This window comes from Hibiscus syriacus, unplaced genomic scaffold, assembly GCF_006381635.1.
Source record: "Hibiscus syriacus cultivar Baekdansim isolate YM2019G1 unplaced genomic scaffold, ASM638163v2 tig00117048_pilon, whole genome shotgun sequence".
NCBI lineage: Eukaryota > Viridiplantae > Streptophyta > Magnoliopsida > Malvales > Malvaceae > Hibiscus > Hibiscus syriacus.
Genome location: NW_024063538.1, coordinates 5,170,318 through 5,194,960, shown reverse-complemented (window position 1 = coordinate 5,194,960; position 24,643 = coordinate 5,170,318). Strand labels below are relative to the sequence as shown.

At 33.4% G+C, this 24,643-nt stretch overlaps 1 protein-coding gene across 1 annotated transcript; it reads right to left on the bottom strand.

Moving 5' to 3' along the window:
- Nucleotides 1-496: 496 nt before the first annotated feature.
- LOC120197469 lies at nucleotides 497-1,496 on the bottom strand. The gene has a single exon (XM_039198989.1). The coding sequence runs from the start codon at nucleotides 1,335-1,337 to the stop codon at nucleotides 816-818; it is 522 nt and encodes a 173-aa protein (XP_039054920.1). The 5' UTR covers nucleotides 1,338-1,496; the 3' UTR covers nucleotides 497-815.
- Between the last annotated feature and the right edge of the window lie 23,147 nt (nucleotides 1,497-24,643).

The window sequence follows — 24,643 nt, the reverse complement described above, 5'->3', positions numbered from 1 at the left end:
AGGGATATAAAACCATTATGGAACTTCGTTCGGGTTTTCATTGAAGGGTAGGACAGAACAGTGGAAATGTTGATGGTGGTGTTGCGGAAGCTACGACAATTACTTATTATATGACTTGCAGTGGAGTTGTGATTCCCACAGTTCATGCTAAAAGTGATGCGAGAATGTCGTTTGTCAACTGATACCAAACCGGCTAGATATATCTACAGTGGTTTTTATTTAGCTGAAGCTAAAAATTTGCTTCGAGTTCATACTAACTTCCGCGTATCGTTCGGCAAATTTAGCCGCTCGTTCTCTTACACAATTTGCTCTTTCTATTCCCGTCTTTATTAATTAGTTAAAAATCCCCCTGAATGTATTTCTCATATAGTAATTGCTGATGCCTTTAGCTAATTCTAATTAGCGGCTAATTAACCGAAAGGACTTTATTTCAACAAAAAAAAAAGATTTAAGATTATTTTCTACAAGATCTGTCATCTCATGTCTTCTATAAAGATACACAAATCAACTCCAAGATTTAACACTAACAAACCGCTAAGAAGAGTTTATTGATAAAATCCAAAGCTAATATATCATCCTTGCCACGCTAACCCTAGTTTAGATACAAACCCAGAATTATACTTAATCCAACGCTAAACAACAGGGGGTGTATATGGATATCGAAACAAACAACTGCTAAGCTATACAGCATAGAAACTTTGATTAGATATCAACTAAACCTACTTGTTTGAGCTAGCCACTTTTCGATCACTCCCCTTGAAAAAATAAGGGAGGATCGAAGATTAGAGAACTCAAAACAAAGAGATCAGGTATCCCTACAAGTCCAGCCTTAGCATCCTCCTCAAGGCACTCGTAGCAACATCATCTCTCAAAGCAGCACCAATCTTCTTAGTGAAAAACGCCGGCAACGGGACCGAACTCGGAGGCGGCGATGTTACGAAGGCCGATCCGGCATAAAACGATACCGGAACATCCTTACCGCTGCCATTTTCAGACTCGTTTGGTCGGATCTTAGCCGGAACCGGCACTGGATCTGGACCCAAACAGTTAGTGTAGCGCAGATCTACATCAACGCTTTCGTTTTCGAACCCCATAGGCTTATCCGGCATATATTTTTTAAAATCTTCGCCGCGTTTGATGATCTTGACTTGACCCATCAAGAGATTAGTCGGGGCCTTCAGGGGAGCTACAGTCGCACGAGCAGGAGGAGATGTGTTTGTCGAACCCTTCCCACCGTTCGTCCGGTTAAGGTTAGGATTACGGCGAGGTTTTCTAGTGTGTTTCATGGGATTAGGGAGTTTTAAACAATCTTCTGGCTTAAGAACTGCAACACCCATGGCAAAGCAGCAAGGAATCTACAGATTAAAAAAAGGAATTCTTCTAATGAATTTTCAGAGAGGAATCGAAGAGGGGAAAATGATAGAAAATTAAAAAAAATCACCAGGTATTTCAAGGGGAGAGAGTAATAGAAACAAGAAAATGAGTTTGGGTTACTAGGGAACCAGGGGTTATAAAGGAGGAGCTAAAGTATATTGATTGCGTGGCCACTTATCACACGCCCCTGTCACGGTTTATAACCCCACTCGCCCGTACAAATCTATTTTCTTTCTCAATTTTATTTGGAAAAATCATTAATATTTCATTAATAAATTAGTTTATAAAATTTAGTTGTTTTCTCGAAAAATCATCTTTTTAATTTAATATTTTTAATCAGGCATCGGTCAGATTATATTTTAATCTAACATTTTTTGCAGTAAGGCGCGCCTCCTGCAGCGCACTATACGCTGATTTGGCGTCACGTGAGGTAAGACGCTCCCCCTACGGGTGCCTTATGCTGACATAGATACACGTGTATATGGCGCAGGGCAGATTGGTAATTAAGGGTATAGCACGGGACAGGGGCCGCGCCTTATCTGTGATTCTGACACGCGTCAGAAAGGCGCGACCCTTCCCCGCGCTATACATTAATTACCAACTTATCTTGCCCGTTCACATTCATCCCTCTCTATAAATACCCCAATTCTTAATCACTTTCATCACATTAAATCCTCTTAACTTCTCTCAAATACTCTTATATTCTCTTATTAAGGTATATTTTATTATATTTATTATTTTTTAGTAATTTATTTAATTAGTTTAATTGTTTAATATTTTATTTAATTAATTTTTTACAGATATAAAATGGAAGGCGGTCTACTTTGGTTGGATGGAAATCATATATCTCGACACTTAGCTGATACGGTAACTTTTAACGTTTTAATTTAATTAATTAATTAATTTAATGCATGATTATTAGTTTAAAAATTAATTTGTGTAATTATTTATATTTTAGGAGAGATACCGTATATTAGATCATTTTATTAGGAACCTTAAGTTAGTTATACCTACTCGTGTAATGTCGTATTTAGTAGAGGTTGGATTCGGTCACCTAGGTAGATATCAGGGTCACTGTAAGATAGAACCAGACCTTATTTCTCCCTTAGTAGAGCGGCGGAGGCCGGAGACCTACACATTTCATCTTCTGTGCGGAGAGTGCACGATCACGCTTGAGGATGTTTCTATGCACCTAGGGCTTCCGGTGGATGGATGTGTGATATCAGGGATAACTTCCGGTTCTTGGACTACTTTGTGCCAGGTTAGTCTAGGACGTGTCCTGAAAAATTTTAACGGTGGACGGATACCTTTAAATTGGTTATATGCCAATTTTCGGGAGTTGAGTGAGGACGCGTCTGATGATGAAGTCAAACAGTGTGCACGGGCATGCATACTGCAGCTGATAGGAGGGTTGCTGATGCCGGACAAATCGCGCAACCAAGTTCACTGTATGTGGTTGCAACATCTTGGTGACTTTTATCTGCCGGATCACTCAGTTGGGGCTCGGCAATTTTGGCTTGCCTGTACAGGGAGATGTGTCGAGCCATTGACTACAGGCGTAATGCTATCGGCGAATGTCTCCTGCTGCTGCAGTCTTGGGAATTGTATCGATTGCCCTTTTTATGTCCCGTTGTCAAGAACTCATTCGTATTTCCGCTACTCCTAAGGTAATTATAAAACTGATTTTGTATATTAATAATTTTATACAGTGAATAAGAAAATATTTTTCTTGAATAGGTGGTATACTGATAGGAAAAATCATCAGGAGCTACCTGATGATTTAGAAAAAATTAGGGTGTTAATCGATCAGAAGGCTAGCACACAGGTATGAATTTTAATGTTTAAAATTCCATTTTAGATTATAGTTATATAATTAGATTATTATTTTGAAAAAAATTATATATATTTGTTTTAGTTTGAATGGGTGTCATATTCTACTGATGATGTGAGGGCGGTGATCCCACCTGAGTTGAGGGGCCCATCAGATGTTTGGATGGCGATAGTCCATTTGATATGTTATGCGACCGTCGAGTGGCACTCCACTGATCGCGTGCTCTGGCAATTTGATTGTTTTCAACCAATTCCGGAAGCACCTCGCAATATGGACGAGTTGCATAGCACAGATAGACGCGACAAGACAGATACAGATTGGCTGGTGAGGCATCATGCGTGGGTCGTGTTGTGGGAGGATCGACATCGGCGCCTTCCCCGTAGAGAGCCAATTTTACTTGACCTGTTGATGGTTGCTGACGGTTATTACGAGTGGTTCAACAGTAACGGGAAACCGTTTATGCTTCCCGAGGATGCACGAGGGTAGACTTTTCCGCGACGTCGACAAAGACTTTCACCGACACAACATCATCATCCCCCGACTCGTGGACGGAGAGCAGGTGCTTCCGGTTCATCCTCAGCTGCACCAGCAGGACCTTCACAGCAGCCACCTTATCAACCGTCTTATATACCATAGCCATATATAATGCCGCCACCGTCTTTCCATTACCAGATGCCGCCACCGCCGCCTTCACCTAGTTTTATGACCCCGCCACCGCCACCGTCACAGAGTTATATGACCATTCCTGGAGGCTATTATGGGTCTATGTTTGTAGATCTGACTTGGGGTTCATATGCTCACATTTTGGCGGGTTCAGCCTCATCACCCATGGCCGCAGCACATACACCTCATGTACAGTTTTCACACTCAACGATGTCTGGGTTTTATGAGTTTTCCCAGTTTTCGCAGGACGGTCGGATAGTCAGTCATACACCTCAAGGGTCCTTATTCTATGGAGGTGCTTCATCGTCATCAGCTCCTCATCAACAAAATGTAGCCGCTCAGGATGACGACAACGACGATGATGACAGCGAGGAGTCACAACTAGTGATACGAAGAAATCCTCCTTGAGACCGACAACCACCGCCCTGCAGAACACATTCGCGTTGCAGGCATCGATAGATTTGGTTTTTTTTATACTTGTATTTAGTACTTTTTTATTGTAGTTGTTTATTGGACTTTTTTATTATAATTTTTCATTATTGTTTATCATTTAATACTTACTTTGTTAATTTATCATTTAATATAAGTTATTGTAATTTGGTTATCATTTATCATTTAATACTTATTGTATCGTTAATATCAATTATTCATTAATATAACGTCAACGTCTAATCTCGTATAATTGTATCATTTTTTTAATCTTCATCAGCGGTTATCGAATAACATTAACTTGAAGTATATGCAAAGTAAAGTACAAGAATTATTATTATTTGATAAACAACTACATCATTTCCTCATCAATTGTTACTTGGTGACAACAGAAGTGGACATGTTTTTCTAGTGTGTCCTGGGTTTCTACAATGCCCACATCTTCTGTCTTGTCTAGATCTTTCTCGAATATCCATATCGCAATGAATTCGATTGGATTTTGGACGACCACGCTCCCTCAATAAACTCAGATTTGGTACAATCTGAAGCCAATCTTGAACCTCATCAGGGTCTTTGTCATTACCTATGGGGGGAAACTCAAATTCGTATACCTTAAAAACTTCAGATAGTAGGTATACGGGATCCACAAAACGGTTATAATCTTGACGTGTATGCGAGCAAGCTGCTATCACATGAGAGCATGGATACTTCAGAGCTTGAAAAACCCCGTAGTCGCACGTTCTGTCCCTTAGATTTACTCTTAACGACACAACTTCAATCCTTTGAAGAGATTGCAACAACTCTGTGACACGAAACATTTCATGACTTCTAGAGAAGCTTGTTACAGACATTCTATTTGATGCAACAATTTTTTTTTTGTATATCTGTAACTAATATAGGGTGATAAACATGACCGCCTTGTATACAGGTTTCAGCTTGTCCCCCGAGCTTCGCAAAAAGCACCCCCAAATGAAAATATGTAGTTTTTACCAAAGCCGCTATAGGTAAGTGACGTGCACCCTTTAAGGTTGAATTGATTGCCTCAGCTAAGTTGGTCGTCATGTGTCCATATCGATATCAACCATCATATGCGTCCATCCACATTTCTTTATCGATGAGGCTGATGTAATCATATCCTTCCTCGTTCTTCGCCCGCAAATCTTGAAGCATTGATTCAAACGTTCGAGGAAGTAGTTCGTAACCTGATCAAAAAATGTATAACTTAATAACTTAATTTCTTTGCAAAATTAAAATGATAAAAATGTATAACTTACTAACTTGCTTTCACTTACCCATAGCATAATTAATTGATGCTCATCATTCTTCTTGTACCTTCCATGGTAGTTCGCAGCAATGTGTCAGAGACAATACCTATGTTGGATAAAGGTGGTTGCCACATTGGACCCAAAGACTCCATTGCTGCTTTGATCCCAGCTCCGCGATCTGAAATGACACATATTTTCTCCCTCGTGATAACATGTGCACGTAAGTTTCGAAAGAAAAAAGCTCAAGATATGTATCTCCTTCAACAAGAGCAAAAGCAACTGAAAGAATGTTGCGATTGTCATCTTGGACAACTGCCAATAATAAAACTTGTTTGTATTTCCATACAAGAAAGTCCGTCGATCTGGACCACAGGCTTGCAGTATTTGACAACATTAACGCACTGTGGGTAAGTCCAAAAAACCCGGTAGAATTGGCATCGATCGCGTAGAACTCGATCATTATGGTATGCATAGGAGGTTTCGAAATCCACAATTATCCCAGGATTCAACGTCCGCACCAGCCTAAACCAACCTAGAAGTTTGTTATAAGATGCATCACATTCTCTATGAAGTTTGATAATGACATTTTGTTTTGCCAACTAAGCTTTTTTATATGAGACATTGTACCCATACTACGATTGTATAGCTGAAATCAACACTGCAATAGCTATATGAGAGCTTGCTTTTACCATGGGCATAATGGCTTGGCATATCACTTCAGAGTCCAAGTTGGGATGATCTTGGTTGACCCCTCCATCACAATATGTGTGAGGACCGTTTTATATTATTAATTCACATATATTGTTTTTCCTCTTCCTCTTCGATACGCGAACTATCCAATTGCATCCATTTTCGCGTCGGGCACAATAGCATACATATTTTTCGGTCGTGGAGCGGTTGACTCTGGACTGAACAGAATTACGGATATTGTAATTTTTTATAGCCATCATCGCTTCTTCCTTGCTTGAAAACTCCATGCCTAAAGATAACTCACCATTATTTATTGATGAGTAATATCCATAGTCACCGAGATGAGGCATATCCGTAAATTCTGGCCCGTACATTGCATCATAATCAGCTTCATACATGTGTGCTGGAGGGTCGGTTTGTGCCACATTTGATGGAACTTCATCTACATCATCATCACCATCGAAGTTGAATTACGGTGATTCTGGGTGAATGAATAGTCCAGTCTCAGCACCATCCGCACCAGGCTCACGAAGCGGTTCTTCTGGTAGAGATGATGGTTCCTCCATGCTCTCCACATTTAGGTCGAAGAACCTACTACTGGCACTCCTTCCCCTTGAACTAGAAGGCATATCTGGATTGAGATCGAAAAAGCTCGCAGTTGAATGCCTCCCCTGGAGCTTGAAGCCATCGTATCAAATGAAAACTGCACAGATTGTTGCGTCGATGGCATATCCATATTAAGGTCAAAGAAATTTTCAGATGAATGTATTCCCCTCGAACTGGACGCGATGTTGTCATACGGATTGTTCGTGAACCCACCTCGGTACATATCGTAAGGAGTTACAGATGAATGTCTCCTCATTGAAGTTGATGTGTCGGCACCATGATATGGATTTCCCATTATGACATTAAAATCATTACATATTACTGTAGTCGGGCTGTCAACTTGATCAACTTATTCAGCCAGCCTATAGTGTGAGCTTAATGGCTGACCCCGAACAGCACACACTTGAACAAACTTCCTCGAAATCTTCGTTATTAGCTCCTCAAGAGTTATGTTTCTCTTGAATAATATTTTAACACGCTCATTTGATACAAAAACAACGCCAGTTTCATCTTCTCGAATTTCTTCATCATAATAAACAATAGCTGAAAGTCGCGTCATTCTTATAGTTTAAAAGTGCAACAATATTATATCTGCAAAAAAAACTGAAACAAACCTGATTAATAAATAATATATGACCAAAAATATAACAGAATAATTTTTTTACACATAAACGTAAATAATTTAAATAATATAATTTTATATTATTACCTGCATCGCAAAAATATTTCGACGTATGCTCCCACTTTCTAATTCTACAAACACAAAAATTAATTGAAAACAATTAATATAATATTTATTCAAATAATCATATATAACTATAAAATAAATATTATAACAAAATTACCTTATAACTAAAGATCGAGCAAACTTCTGAATAAAATATAAGATTATTGTCAGATGTTATTTACTGATTCAAATGATTGTTGGCGAGAGAGTTTATGGGAGACGGCTATTTATAGCCGAGAGAGGATGATGCCTTAAAGCCGAGAAGTTTGGGAAAATAATACAAGGCGCGGTCTTTGCACCGCGCCTTGCATTATGCATGTTTGATAATTGAGATAATTGAATAGCGCAGCTCTTGCCCCGCGCTATATCTTACGTGGCGTATGGCGTGGCCCCTGCCCCGCGCTATATCTTACGTAGCGTATGGCGCGACCCCTGTCCCGCGCTATATCTTACGTGACGTATGGCGGACCCCTGCCCCGCGCCATACACACGTGTATCCATGTCAGCATAAGACGCGCCTTACCTCACGTGGCGTTAAATCAACGTATAGCGCGTTGCAGGGGGCTCGCCTTACCGCAAAAGGTGTTAGATCGAGAAATATAGTCTGACCGGTGCCTGATCGAAAATATTAAATTAAAAAGATGATTTTTCGGGAAAAACGCCTAAATTTATATCTATTTTATATTTATTTATTAAAATAATATTTTTATTAATCAAAAAGTAAACACAAGCATAAACTTGATTAAAGAAATCGTTGTTATTTCTAGAAGTCACAAATTCAAACACTATCAAAATAATTGATTATTCATTGTCAAATGATTGACTGAGAATATTTAAAATATGTAATATTTTATAATCATTTTAATTAATATGCTAAAATAAGAGAGACTGCTAAAAAACCTACCATAACATAAATGTATCATATAATTTTTGAAAGGTATATCCTACATGATGTGTATTTTGAAAAATGTCTCCTACATAGTGTGTCCTTACTAAAAAATTATCATTTTAGTAATCGATGTTTTTATATTGATATTTCAATAAGTATTATTTTTATTAATTAATTAATTGATAAATAATTAAAGATTTTAATGATAAAAAATATTTTTTTTTTTAAATAATATGTTCAACAATTTTTTTTGAAAGAATATGTTCAACAGCTATATCTATGGTATGTAAGTATTTTCAATAACTATAAAAGATTTTGAATAGATTATGATAATTTAAGACTATTAAAACTAATTAATTAATTATTTTTAATTAAAAAGTATAAAAATTATTATATAATAACATTTTAGATTTAATTTTTTATATTTATAATAGAAAATTTTAAATCTGATCTCACTTACAAAATTTAACAGTTTATTTATTCGACTAATTGATATTTATTTATTTTCAATTTAAAAATTTTAGCTGCTGGTAAAACTAGTGTATAGAAACCTCTAACGCTTTAAAATATTTTTAATATAATAGTATATTATTATTTCGCTATTTATTTAAAAAATAAAAAATGAAATGAAATGAAATCCTTTAAGTAAAAGAAAAGTATTTGTTTAAAAATAGAGATCCTTAATGAAATTACTAAACATCGATGCTTGACTGAAAAACAATTATTAATATAAATCATTCATGAAAAAAGAAAATTAATAATTTGAGGGTTTAGTAATCACGGTCAACACGGCGCGTGGGAAGTAGTGATTGGGCGGAAACATAGGCCACCTAAAAACTCGGCTTTTCACGACCGTGGTTTCTGACCCATTGCGTGGGTTCCAAACAACAGGTGGCACAATCATCGCCATATCTTACTTTATTTACAGATACGCCTGAGATTTGCCACTGGTCTAGGTTTCCATTTTGTCTGCATTTTTAATATGTTATTTTATAATTTAATGCCCAGATCAGCCATTGCACTATGATCGCATTTCTCATTCAATATTTATATTTGTATTTTTTATAATTTGTTTATTTGAGTTTTTGGTTGAATTCTTCTAATGTTTTCTTTAAAAGTCCGTTTGTTTCACGAAAAATATATCTTAAAAATGAATTATATTTTCTAAAAATTATTTCATGGTGTTTTGATGATGTTGTGTAATTCATTTTCACCATTTATTAATTTGTTTTTAAAAATTCTTTATTATAAAAATCAAATACAATAAATAATATTATTTATTAATAAATTAATAATATTTTTAAAATTTTAAAATTTTTAATATTATTTATGTCAATATTGTTATTAAAATATTACATCTATAATTTTATTAATAAAAATATTAAATTTTATTAAAATAAAATTACTATAAATGATATTAATTATTTATTAAAATAAAAATAAAATATTATTAATTAATTATTAAAATGCTAATAATAATAAATTGTTAAAAATTATTATATAAAATAAAAATTTAATAATTTTATTAAAATGATACTAAAATAATATACTAATATTAAATATATAAATTAAAAATGTTTTGAATGTTTATGCTTTAAAGTGAAAAGTTCGTAAAATGACTTGCTGGAAATCAGATTGTAAGTTATTTTTCCAGAAAATACAAAAAAAAAAACAATTGACTAGAAAAAAACACTTGAAAATGAATAAAACATTTTCTAATAATCAATTACAGGAAAACAAACACCCTAAATGATTTATCATTTGGAACAAATAAATTATATTAAAAAACAAATATTTTTTTATATATATAGGTTATATAATAAAGTTCAAATTATGGTATGAGGATCATTTGAACTGCATTAATAGTGCAAACTCGTTAATATTTAATTGAAGGCAAAATTGCTCATATAGTATAGTGAAAAAATTATTGGTTTACATAGAGTTTCGTTCGATTTTTTTTATGTAGTGTGAATGTTATAATGCCGGTATAAAGATATTATGAATATAATGTGTTTTTGCTTTGTTCCCGAGATAATATTAACATTCTAACTACGCGAAAAATGGAAAAGAATGAGAAATATGCATTGTATTCGATGTCTTTCTCGATAATGTAACAATTACACTATCTCAACAAATGATTTCAACGAAACTTTATACAAATCAGTTATTTTTTCAACGTCTCGTGCGAACAATTTTATCATTAATTGAATCAAATGACTTGATTTTCTTTTATAAAATACAAAAAATCTAAGCCATGACATATAAAGATTATAAACTCGATGAAAGTTTAAAAAATTGATTGGAATTTATTCAATTATTTCAATGTAATAGAAAATGTTGTTTTCCTCCCAAACAGCTACAGCTACAGCTACAGCTACATGAAATATATACACAATAATTAAAAGAAAACGAGTGGAGATTTGTGGAGAGGAAACGGCTTTGAGGATATGTAATGGAGGACGGCTGGAGGAATCTTATAAGTACACGTTTCAATTAGGTAATGGATGACGTAGACGTGTGCACGAATTGGATGGGAGCGGCTATTTGGCTAGCTCGGTTGACTGGTTTAATGCTTTTTATTGTTTGGAAGCTTTCAAATGAAATAACCCAAGAACCGGTCCAAGTTGTAAAAGCATTTATTATATGAGTTAATTACTCCGTTCATACATGAATTATATTCGATTTTCAATTTCATACATAAAATTTAATTTTTTTGATTAATTACATAATATTTTCTACCGTTAACAAGTATACCCATTTCCTTCACTGAAGATGGCGTGAAACCCTCTGACCCATAAATATCTGACACGCGACGAATAAAAAAATATTTTTAAACATTTTCCCAAAATTTTTTACCCATTTGACTCCTATTTTCCACGTGGACCAAACGGTCTGAATAAACCCATTTGATTTTAAACTGCCTCATTCCCACGTGGATCAAATCGATTTCGTTTTGCACCTCTGTTCATCAGAGAAGAAGGTTGTACATCGGAGAGAAGTGTGCGAACTGATGTTTCTACGCGAATACCCACTTCGACTTTGACTTTAATTGGGTTTTAAATAATCAAGGTTAGGGTTTGTACGTGAGGGCAATGTTTGGTTGTTAATCGATTTTGAGGAAATTTTGAAATTTGAAAAAGGGGTTTAATCTTTTTCGTCTTCGCATCTGATTTGAGGTAAGTACCCTTATCTAAATTATAATAATGCATTCAATTTTTGGGAGAAATGTTCTTTGTTATTCGATTTTGAATAGGGGTTTGAGGTTCTTGTTATTATTTTTAAAACGGTTATAAATTGGGGTAATTTTTTATAATTTGCTTTGTCTGTTTGATTTATTTTAAAGAGTAACTACTTTTGATTTTATAGATTCGAGTTTAGTGGAGATTTGGGGAAGTGAGTGAATTGTTGAGATTATTTTGAAAGAGATGCAATGTTTTTGTTTATTTTATGCATTCATCTTTACAATAGAAATGCTTAAAATTTGAATATAATGTTGAGTTAAATTTGTTCGTGTATATATTAGGCTTCAATTACAAAATGAGTATAGACAGAACAATAATTGTTATGCACATGGGTGGCAAGTTTGTTAAGAATCGAGATTTGGAATATGTTGATGGAGATGAGGTTGAGTGGGAAATTGACAGGGATTTATTAAGTTATTTTCAGTTAATTGACTTAGTACATAAGGCTGGTTATAGAGGAGTAAAGTGGATTAACTATTTGGTACCAGGAGAAACTTTAAAGGACGGGCCTATAGTTTGTTATGATGATGCATCTTTTAGGACTATGATTTTACATAGTATGAAAGGGGTATTGTATGTGTATGTTGACCATGAAGTGGATATCCCAGAATACATTGATGAAGATCAATTAAGTCTACCCATTGAGATGTTGTATGAGTCACATGTTGATGGTACATGTCATAATGCTGGTGGACCTAACAACTGTGTAGGTGAGACAACAAATTATGGTGGGGCCTACTTGTCGAATGAAAACAAAATTTTAAGTGAAGCAAAGTTTAAGGCAAAATCTCATACTGAGCTTGAGACAGAGGTTGAGAAATTGAAAACTGAGACTGAGGGTGCTCAGGGTGAGGCTGAGAAGTCTAAAACCCAGGGTGAGGGTGCTGATGGTGAGGCTGAAGTCTAACAATGAGGGTGAGAGTGCTAAGGGTAAGGCTGACAGTGAGAGTGATAGCTCTGCTGCTCTGATGATTTAGGTTTTATTTTTGTAGACAAAAATGGTTATGGATTTTATGATAAGGAAATTAGGGGAAGAATGTCTTAAGTTCTATAAGAAGCAAAATAGTAAGAAGATGTCAAGTGATGATGTGCATGAGGAGCCCATTTTTGAAGATGTTGCAACTTGTGAAGCCTCAAATGTGAAGAGTGACAAGGATGGTAAAGACTATAGTGATTCTGATAGTGGAGAAGACACAAGTTATATTAATTCATCAGATGCAGAAGTTATGAAAGTGAGGAAGATGCAGAAGTTGTTTACAAGAAAAGTAACAAGGTATTTTATGACCCTTCTTTTCTAATCCCTAATTTAGCTCTTGGGTTGATTTTTTTTCTAGAACAAGACAGTTCAAAGATGCTTTAGTTAATTATGATGTGTCAAAAAGGTTTGATTATAAGTTAGTGAGAAATGAGAGAGACAAGGTCAGTGCAAAATGTAAGGGCAAATTATGTAAATGGGAGATTTATGCCTCTGTTGACAGTAGTGATGGGTTTTTTAAGGTTAAAAATTGGTAAGTCAGCATGATTGTTCAATAACATTCAAAAACTCAAAGGAAAACTACAAGTTTATATGTAAACACTTTTTAAAGAAATTGAGTATCATACCAAAGTTAACATTGCAAGAGATGCAACGTTTAGCCAAAGAAGAGTTAAATGTGGATGTACCTATCAATTTATATAGTAAAGCAAGGATGTGGAAAAACGATGTGATTAATGGGAGGGTTACATATGAGTTTGACAGCTTGTTTAACTATGTTGCAGCTTTAAGGCAAGTTGACCCAAATTGTAATATAGATCTAATGGTTGTAAGAGCTAGTCCCAATCACCCTAAGATGTTCATAAGGATTTATATATGCTTTAGTGCAACCAAATAGGGCTTCAGAAACTATTATAGCCAATTATCAACTTAGATGGTTGCTTTTTGAAAGGTGCTTTTAATGGAGAATTACTAGCAGCTGTTGGAAGAGATACAAATGACCATATTTATCCAATAGCTTGGGCTATTGTAGAAGTGGAGTCAAGGCAGTCATGGAAATGGTTTTTGGAGAACTTGAAGTCTAATCTCCATTTAGGTGATGGTTCAGGGTTTAATATAATGAGTGATATGCAAAAGGTAAATAATGTAAAACTTTGTCTTATGTAAATCATTAATATTTTTCTAAATTATCTAATCTAACTATAATTTTATTATTTGAATATGGTTTAACTGAAGAATCAGTAAAGTTTTGCCAGTTGTGGAGCATTATTTTTGTGCAAGACACTTCTATGCTTATTGGGGAAAAATCACAAGGGTAGTGAGTTACAAAAGCTATTTTGGACTTGTTGCAAGAGCACCAATGAAGGTGATTTCTATCATCATGCATCTAGATTGGGTGAGTTACAAAGTAAAGATTTAGAGGATTTGTTACTAAAAGACCCAGTACACTGGTGTAGGGCTTTTTTTTAAACAACTTCTCATAGTGATGTAGTTGATAATAATTTTGCTGAAGCCTTTAATATTGCTATTCTACAATCAAGGTTCATGTCCATAATATCCATGCTTGAGTACATTAGGCACTATGTAATAAATAGGATTGTGGAAAACAGGAAACAAACTCTGACTTGGAAATCAATGTTTGGGCCTAAAATCATGGGAAAAGTTCAAGCCAATAAGGAGTTGAGTTCTTATTGTCATGTTACTTGGAATGGTTCTGATGGGTATGAAGTAGTGTGTGGGGAAGATACTTATGTTGTTCACATGAATGGAAGAAGATGTTCCTGTATGGCATGGGATTTAACTGGTATACCTTGCCTTCATACTATATGTGTCATTTTGTTTAGAAATGAGTCAATTGAGGATTACGTGTTTCATTTGTACAAGAAAGAAGTTAATGAGCGTCTTTATAATTGTGTCCTCCCTACATTAACCGGTGATAAGTTCTGGCCGAGGACAAATATGGGTCCTCTAAAACCACCCATTGAGAAGAAAATGTATGAGAGATTGAAAAAGAAGAGAAGGCAAAAACAATGTGAAAGCAGTTGTGAAACAATATTGTCTAAAAGAGGAGTCAGACAAAGGTGTCAACTATGTTTCAAATAGGGACATAACTCAAGGAAATGTCTTAGTAAACAACAACCTCAACAGACAACAGCAACACAACAGGCATCACCACCACATGCAACAACACCATGGAAGTAGATGGATTGTCCCTTTGCATTTTGTGTTAAACTATGTTAAGGAACTACTAAATGAACTTCCTTTTATCATATTTTGTACAACTTTACTTTACTTAAACTTTATGTATTTTGTCAAATATTGAATGGAAATATGGTAACTTTATATATATTTTAATCTTGGATGAAAATTTTGGTCAACTTTATATAATTGTAAATTTAAAAGAAAGTTAACATCTTTGGTACTGTAAATGTGCAATAGATGTATAAAAAATAACATTTCATAAACATTTCAATTGTTTAAGTACACCAACATTAAACGACTAAAACAAGCTTAAGATTAACAACTATATAAAAAGTACACTATGAACAACAACTAAAACAACCAATTGTAATCTATTAATTACTCATGGAGAACAGTACACCAAAAAACATAAACAACAATATCACAGGCTTGAACATAGATGCTTCACATTTGGCCTTCCTCAACTTCTCCTCCACTTCCAACAATTTTGACCCATCACTTACACAATAATCTCTTTTGCATTTTAACAATACTTGAGCAACCTTCAACTCTTAATTCTCTCTTACCAACAAGTTATTTTCTTTCATAACTTCGAGAAGAATATCCCTATCATATTTATCTCCAACATCTTCATCAACCCAACGAAAGAAGTTACATCCATTGTCCTGCATCACATTTCATAAAGTCCAGTTAAAACAAAAGAACAAATCATAGTGAAGCATTTCATAACTAACCAATATGCATCACATTTCATAAACTCAAAATAATTAACATGTACATGAACTAACCTCAAACCAATTTGGGCAACCAAAGAATCGTTGGCCATTGCTTAATTTTTTTGGATGTATGAATTATAGCTTTCTTTCCACAATCACAGACAAATTCTCGACAGATTCTTCCCTTTGAGTTTGAGGAATATGATGACACCCTTTAAAAAAATATAATGAAAAACAAATTCAAAACAAAAGCAACAATCCATACGAAATCGAAAAAAACTCTAAACTAATCATGAAAATACACAAATGAAGATTTGCCTTTGCAAACAAATTAGTAAAATTACCCAAATAAAGAACCCTATAAACAAATTCATCAAATTAACCATAAAAAATCGAAAATAATCCGAATAAAACCTAAATGAAATCCAAATGAACACGTGTTTACCTGAAATTTTAGAAGACAACCCTTGAATTGATTCGAAATTTTGAGAATTGCAATCCTCGATTTTTCTGAAGACAACCCTTTGCAAATATGAGTTTCTCACCGTTGAATCGACGTGGAAATTAGGAGCCAAATGGGTATTAGTAATTACATTTATAAAATATGCATATTATCAATAATTTAAAAATATAAACAATACTCCATGAAATGTTACCTCTCTTAATACTCACCCGTTGCATATGCTTCAAAGATAAAGTTGAGGTAGCCCCACGTCTTGATAAGAAAAGCATGTAGCGGTCCAAATGACTAATGAAATTATCGATAGGATGACCAAAATCATTCATTTTTGAAAGTAGGACTGTAAAAAGTTGATCCGACCTAAAAATTGATTAAAATCTTAGAGTCAAATTATTTTTAACTTATGCTGTAGCGATTTAAAACCAACTCGAGTCGGAATTAGTGTTACCTGAATCCGAGTTGGACCTGAAATTGTGGATCTGAACCCGACATGCATCCGACATGAGAGCGACTTGAACCCGAATAAAATCGAAAAATGATACCTGAACCCGATCTGCATCCGACTGATATGAACCCGAACCCGAGATTGACCTGGTAATAACTCGTATTACCTGACATGTTTTTAACTTGACCTTGATGAACTTGACATGTTTTTAACCTAACCTATAAATGATCCGACTTATTATTGATCTGATATGATATTTAACTGACTTGACATTTACCTGACTTATATTTACCATGGACGAACTTATAAGATTTTAATAAAATTAGAGTTTTTGAGTTTATGATATAATTAAAAAAATAATTTGATTAATTTTTAAATGTTATAATAAATATTTACTATGATACATTAATAAATGGACTTATTATATAAAATTTTAATAAATTTATTTAAATGTAATTATATAAACATGATTAATAAAATTATTGGCATTGAACAATGATTAAATGTAAATTAATATTCTTTAATTTATGTAAATTATATAGTTTTAATTTATGTAAGAAAAATAATATAATAATGTAGTATTTATTATGTAATTTATTTAACGTTTTACAAGATTAATACAAATAATTTTGGCATTGAAATGATAATTAATTTGATAATAAATGGATATTGGTATTGAACGTGATAATTCTCTAAAATATGAAAAAAACTATACAATTTAATTTTTGTAAAGAAAAATTATTTAACAATTAAACATACATAAAACATAATGTAAAGATAATTTAATTGATAATGATAATTTAAATAACATTTGATATAAATTTGAATAACATTTGAGTTAATTCAGTTGAATACAATAAAATGAAAAACAGTGTTTTTTTAAGCTCTTAGATCTTATAAAAAAATGTTATAAGGCTAAAAGCCTAAATTTGCTATCATAAATTTCTTCATCGAGCTTTTGTATCGAAATAGTTGTCAACATTGTTAAATTAAGCAACTTTTAAAGCTACCAACATAAATTAACATGAGTAGCTATTCGAAAAAAATGAAAGTTTCAACAATCTATTTAAGTCAGACTAAAATAAATTACAAGGCAGCAACAGCAGCAGGCAACAACAGGCATCATTTCTGCATTAAACAAACATGTAGTTAACAGTAAAGCTATTGAGTTAATCGATCGATAAATCGGCCAAGAGGGGGGTGAATTGACAATAAAATTTTGGTAGAAGCTTTTACAGAAAATTGAAAACATTTGCAGAAAATTGAAAATATTTGCATAGCGATTTAGAGTGGTTCGACTTTCTAAACCAAAGTCTACATCCACTACCTTAGCTATCCACACTAAGGATTTTCCAACAATTCACTAATATGTTCTTTCTTTTGAGGAAAGAGTAACCTTACAACTCCCTAAAAAAATTATACCTCAAATTCTTGAGAACACTCTCTCCAAAGAGAATACAAATTTCGCAACTTACAGAAAAACATCTCAAGGTTGATTGTTTGTACAATTCTAGAACAAGAAAGAACACTCAAAGATGAATAAAATTGAGCACAAATGTGTTATTGAAAGAAAAATGAATATTGAAGGAAAATTGGCTTGAATTTTACAAACTTGATGTTTGATGCTTTCTCTCTTGATTCTTTTTCAATTCTTGTTTCTTGTTGTTGATGTATGGCTCCTCAGCTTGTTTAAATACAACTTGGATTGATTCTGAACGTTGGGGGATCATTGGTGAAGTCAATAGAGCCATTATGTATAATTATCATTTAAAAATCTGTTGGGAGCGTAGGTGTATCGGTACACTCAGTGTAAAATTCAAATATTTCGATCGTTAGTTGACCTAGTGTATCAGTACATCCCGGTTGTATAGGTACATCCCTGTGTATAGGTACACTAATTACATTCGATGTTTCTCAGAGCCAGGAGTTTATCGATGCATTGACTGTGTATCGGTACCTAATTACATTCGAAATATGGTGTGTATCGATGCATTAAAGGAGTGTATCGGTACATCCCTTTATAAAACTTATTTTGGCTCGAGTAAGGTTCGAAATACTTTATAAAAATTGTTTCAAAAATATTTTAAGACTAAAACACAATTTTAACACTTTCGTAAGGATTAAATTGACATTTGAAAACTTAGAGTAATATTTTTGATATTCGATTAATTAACTCGAATATACATTTCAAAAATTGAATATAAATCTTAAAATTCATTTTCACTTTATTTGTTATATCGAAACATCAAAATGATTCAACAATCTCCCCCTTTTTGATAACAAAACATTTAAGAAATTTTAAGATTTTCTTTGAAAATCATTTTTGAAACCAATTTTGAAAATTACTCCCCCTTACTTTATTCTTCCCCTTTTTGTTAAATCAAAAAGACTCTATAAAACGTTTTTAAACAAGGTTTTTAAGAAAGCAACCAATTGATTTAAAAATAGATAACTAAGCTGCTAAGATCACAATCAAGAGAATTGTTAGCCATTAATCCATAATCAATATTCATAAACAATGTGTAATGGTAATTGGTCATATGTAACATGTAAATGATGCCAAAACTATTGAAAAATCAATTTAAGTTCAATAACTAAAATAATTCAAAACAAACAAATCCAAACCAAAAACACACAAATCCAAAACATCAAATGTTTTAAAAATAAGTTCTAAGTCAATCCAAAAAACTAAGCAAGAAAGGGTCTAATCATCCATAGTGGACGGAAGAGGAAAATGTACTCGCATTGTAGCTATATCGAGCGTAAGCGCATTTAATCATTCGTTTATATCTTCATTGTTAGCTCACATCTCCCGTTGAATATCCAATTATTGAGCCCCCTAGCGGTTAATAGGATTCTATGGATGCAAACCTCATATCAAATACCTCCAAAAACGATCGAAAGTATGGAGGCATTTGATCTTCTTGCTGGACTGACTCATCCTTGGTACATGATCATCAATATCTCGCATAAGCTATTCAAGCTCGAGATCATCATCAGCTGCCGTGCTGGTGCTGCTCGTGAAGAACTAGTACCCGATGTTTTTCTCGATTGATCGAATCCATTGATCCTTTTCCCCGGACCATCCCGATTTCTTCAAGGTTGTGAAATTTATTGGTTCTTAATAGGGATGGCTACATCAAGATGGACCTTAAGATTGGATTTGATAAACAAATTGCTAAGAAGACAACTGTAAACTAAGGTTTCTACATATTTAGATGGGACGTGTTTACGGTTTCTACAAGTTCAGAAAAAATAATCCGTGGCAAGTTTATTTTCTTTTATTATGATACAATGTATCCACCAAAGGTCTAGTACTCTAAGCGTAGAATATCTACTTCTGGATGGTCTAACCACCAAGAGATGATTAAGTGAAGAAAAAGCTTGCGATGAGTTAACAATGTACTTGCACTAGCCTTGGCTCTAAGGAGTAACCATAATTTCTCTTTCGTTATCTATACCCTCGTTATAAACCAAAGGTGTTAGCGATTGTGTCAGAGTCAATATTAACGAATTGACCTAATAGAAGATTAAATTCCTACGGTGGTAGTTCAGACTTGTTTTGGACACAATCCACATTGGAATAGAAATGCAGACTGTCGGTGATAAACGATAGATTTAAGCTGAAAAAGTTTATCAAATTTCCAAGATTTAAAGGTAGAAATATTGAAATTTCATATCGACCATAGCTTGGTTAAGGGGGTTACGCTCTTCCTGGATTTTATATGACTCATATATTAAACCTATGGTAGAGATCTTCTCGATGGTCAGGTTCATTAAAGTAGGAATTTAGGATAGTCATTTCGGGAGCGTTTGGGTTTGGATTTTGAGATGAAATAGGAGATCAGTTTTGAGGTTGGTTTGACCAACTAAATGAAGACCTAGGGCATTTGGAATAAGACATGGTTAAATCAAAATATAGAGATACCTGAGAATGTATAGAGACACCTGCAATTTGAAAATACAAGTATGAAACACAATCAATCCCAAAACTCAATATGAGTCTGCAATATTCAAGGTTCTCTAAAATTAATCCTAATGGGCATCTTGAAAACTTTTTTGAAAACATTATTTGAAAATCGTAGTATTATAGTTTTCATGAAAACAACATAATTAAATCAAAAGTAACAATTTTAAATCAAAACATTTTTTTATTTCGAAATTTAGAATTTTTGAAAAATATTGTGTTTTTGATGAAAAATTGTAGAGTATAGTTCTAGACTACAATCTAATAATGCCCAATTTCTAATTCAACCTAGAACTAATTAAAACTAGTCCTAAGATCAAAAATTAATAAAATAGAGTTTTAGAAAAATTACCTTGAAAATTTCGGATTGAGTGGAATGTAGTGATATTTGCATGAATTTGTGTGTGTAGCAGGATTATAATTGAAAAACGAACGAAATCCAACTTGTATATGTTGATTTAAAGCAATTTAGAGAGTAGGTGAGAGAGAGCAAAACAACGTGAGAGTGTTTGTTTTAGGAGGGTTTGGCAAAATATGTTATTTTAGGGATTTTAAACCCAAAACCCGTCAGGTGTATCGGTACACTCCAGAGTGTATCGATACACATTCAAGGAATGTATCGGTACACATTCATAGTGTATCGATACATAGTGAGGGTGTATCGATACATAGTATTGATGTACTTTGCACAAAAATGTCAAAAATCTGTTTTAATCACATAGAATGCTAAATTAATTAGCTTTAGTGGTATAGGCAACTCATATTTCGAAAATTAACAATGTTCAATCAATCATTTAACTTTAAATTTTATTTGAACATATTATTAATTTTCACTAAAGATCATAAACTCACTCTAACTATTATAAAGAATGCAATCAAAAGTGTTATTTTTATAAGCATTTTTCAATTCTAATTAAAAGTGCTAAAATTATTCTAAACACTAAGTCAAGATAGGTTGGTCAAACCTAATTCTCTCCTAAGTGTCCAAATCTTTCTTTTTCTAAAGATTTTGTAAAATATCAGCTATTTGATGCAAAGTATCAACAAATTCTAGAACTATATCTCCTTTATGACATGATCTCTAATGAATGATGTCTAATTTCAATGTGCTTAGTTATAGAGTGTTGGATGGGATTTTTAGTGAGACAAATAGCACTAGTAGTGTCACACTTGATAGGTATGGTACTAACTTCAATTCCATAATCTAAAAGTTGTTTCATCCATAAAACTTGTGCACACAACTACCAGTTGAAATGTATTCCGCTTCAGTGGTAGATATGCAACACAATTTGTTTCTTTGAAAACCATGAAATCAATATATTTCCTAGGAATTGACAAGTACTGGAGGTGTTTTCCTATCTATTTTGCATCCTTCATAATCCGCATTAGAAGGCATGCAAGCTAAAGCTAGAGTCTCTAGGATACCAAAGTATTAAACTAGGAGTGTCCTTAAGGTATCTAAAGATTCTCTTAATGGCTTTTAGATGTGATTCTTTAGGATATGATTGAAATCTAGCACTAAGCAAACACTAAACATAATGTTTGGTCTAGTTACGGTTAGATAAAGCAAAGAGCCAATCATAGACCTATACAATTTAACATTTATACATTTACCTCCTTCATCTTTGTCAAGCTTTGTAGATGAGCTCATTGGAGTGGCTTGAGGTTTCCATCTTTCAATCCAAACTTTTTGAGCATATCCTTGACGTATTTTGCTTGATTGATGAAGATGTCATCTTTTCTTTGCTTGATTTGGAGTCCCAAGAAAAATGAGAGCTCCCCCATCATGCTCATCTAGAATTCACTCTGCATTAGCTTAGAAAATTCTTGGCAAAGAGCATCATTAGTAGAACCAAATATTATATCATCAACATAAATTTGAACTATTAATAAATTTTTACCTTTTCGCTTTAAAACAATGTAGTGTCAACCTTCCCTTTTGAAAAACCTTTTCAATTAAAAAGTTGACAATCTTTCATACCAAGCTCTAGGAGTTTGTTTTAAACCATAAAAGCTTTTGTCAATTTAGAAACATGATTTGGAAATTTTGAATCTTCAAAACTGGGAGGTTGTTCCTCATACATTTCTTCTTTTATAAAACCATTTTAAAATGCACTTTTAACATCCATTTGATATAATTTAAATTCATTAAAACATGTAAATGCTAATAACATTCTTATTGCTTCCATCCTAGCTACGGGAGCATATGTTTCATCATAATTTATTATCTCTTCTTGAGTATAGCCTTGAGCAACAAGTCTAGGCTTGTTCCTCACTATATTACCACTTTCATCAAGCTTATTCCTAAATACCCATTTAGTACCTATAATAGATTTATTACTAGGCATTTCAACTAATGTCCATACTTTACTTCTCTCAAATTGATTTAACTCTTCTTGCATAGCCATAATCCAATTTTCATCTTTTAATGCTTATTGGATATTCTTAGGCTCTATGCATGAGATAAATGCAACATAATTACATATATTTCTAAGAGAAGATCGAGTTGTTACCCCTTTTGATGTATCACCTATAATTTCACCGTCCTTGATATAGTTGTATTCTCTTAGGCAAGAGACTTCCCATTCTTCAATGGTTGGATTCTCGAGAGCATCGTGAGTTTCCTCATCTTTCATTTCTTCATTTGATGATGGTTCTCCAATGTCATGTCCAACGTCATTTGTATTTATAATACCTACGTCATCATCAACAAGAATCCTTCCTCGGAAGGGATTATCATCGAAAACATGTATAGACTATTCTACCACTAAAGTTCTTTTATTAAATACCCGATAAGCTTTAGAATTTAAGGAATAACCCAGAAAAATTCCTTCATCATTTTAACATCAAATTTACCAAGATTGTCTTTATTGTTTAAAACAAAGATTTACATCTAAAAGGATGAAAAACTAATGTTAGGCTTTTTATTTTTGAAAAGTTCATATTGAGTTTTCTTTAAAATATGCTTAATCATTACTTGATTTATAACGTAACAAGCTGTATTTGTGGCTTCCGTCCAAAAATATTTTGGCAAATTGTTTTCACAAAGCATGGTTCTAGCCATTTCTTCTAAAGTTCGATTTTTCCTCTCAACAACTCCATTTTGTTGAGGAGTTCTAGGTGCTGAACAATTATGGCTAATACCATTAAAATAACAAAACTCAGTAAATCCAAGATTTTCAAATTCAGTACCATGATCACTCCTAACACTAGAAATGGAGTAACCTTTTTTGTTTTGGATTACTTTTGAAAACGTGATTAAATTTTCAAATGCTTCTTCTTTAGTACTTAAGAATATAACCCAAGTATATCTAGAATAGTTATCTACCAATACAAAACAATATTGTTTTCCACCCAATCTAACAGTCCTAATTGGCCCAAAAAGATCTATATGGATCAATTGTAATACTCTACTAGTTGGTACATCATTAATGGATTTAAAGGAGGATTTTTTGTGTTTTCCTTTAGCACATGCATCACAGATTTTATCTTTGTAAAATTTTAGCTATGGCAACCCTCTTACTAAATCTCCTTGAATTAGTCTTTGTAAAACACTCATGCTAGTATGTCCTAGTCTCCTATGCCATAACCAACTATCATGTTCATCCTTAGCAATTGGGCACAAGTTAGTAATATTAATAGAATCTAAATGCACCATGTATATGTTTCCTATTCTATGACCAACAAGCATAATTCGATTAGATGCAATGTCAACAATTTTACAACCATTTGTTTCAAATAAGACATTGTATCCTTTATCGCATAATTGACTAATACTCAATAGATTATGCTTTAATCCATTCACATATAATACTTTTTCTATTTGTATGGAAGATGTATTACCTATAGTACATATACCTTCAATGTAACCTTTTGAGTTGTCACCAAAGGTTACCACTCATTCATTTTTGTCGTTAAGCTCTATAAACTGGCTCTTGTCTCCGATCATGTATCTTGAGCATCCACTATCAAGGAACCATGAATTTGAACTTGTATTTTGTGCCTTGTAGCAATTCTCATTTTCCTACAAACATGATTAATTTTTGATTTTTGGTACCCAAATTCTTTTGGGTCTATATTCATTAGTCCCTAAAATCCTAGTCCCCTTAGGTATCCATTTGTGTAGGATATCCTTATCTGTAGTAGTAATGAGTTCTTTAGGAA

Excerpts from the sequence above, each read along its gene's own strand:
- LOC120197469 (XM_039198989.1), bottom strand. The coding sequence starts at position 1,337 with ATGGGTGTTGCAGTTCTTAAGCCAGAAGATTGTTTAAAACTCCCTAAT.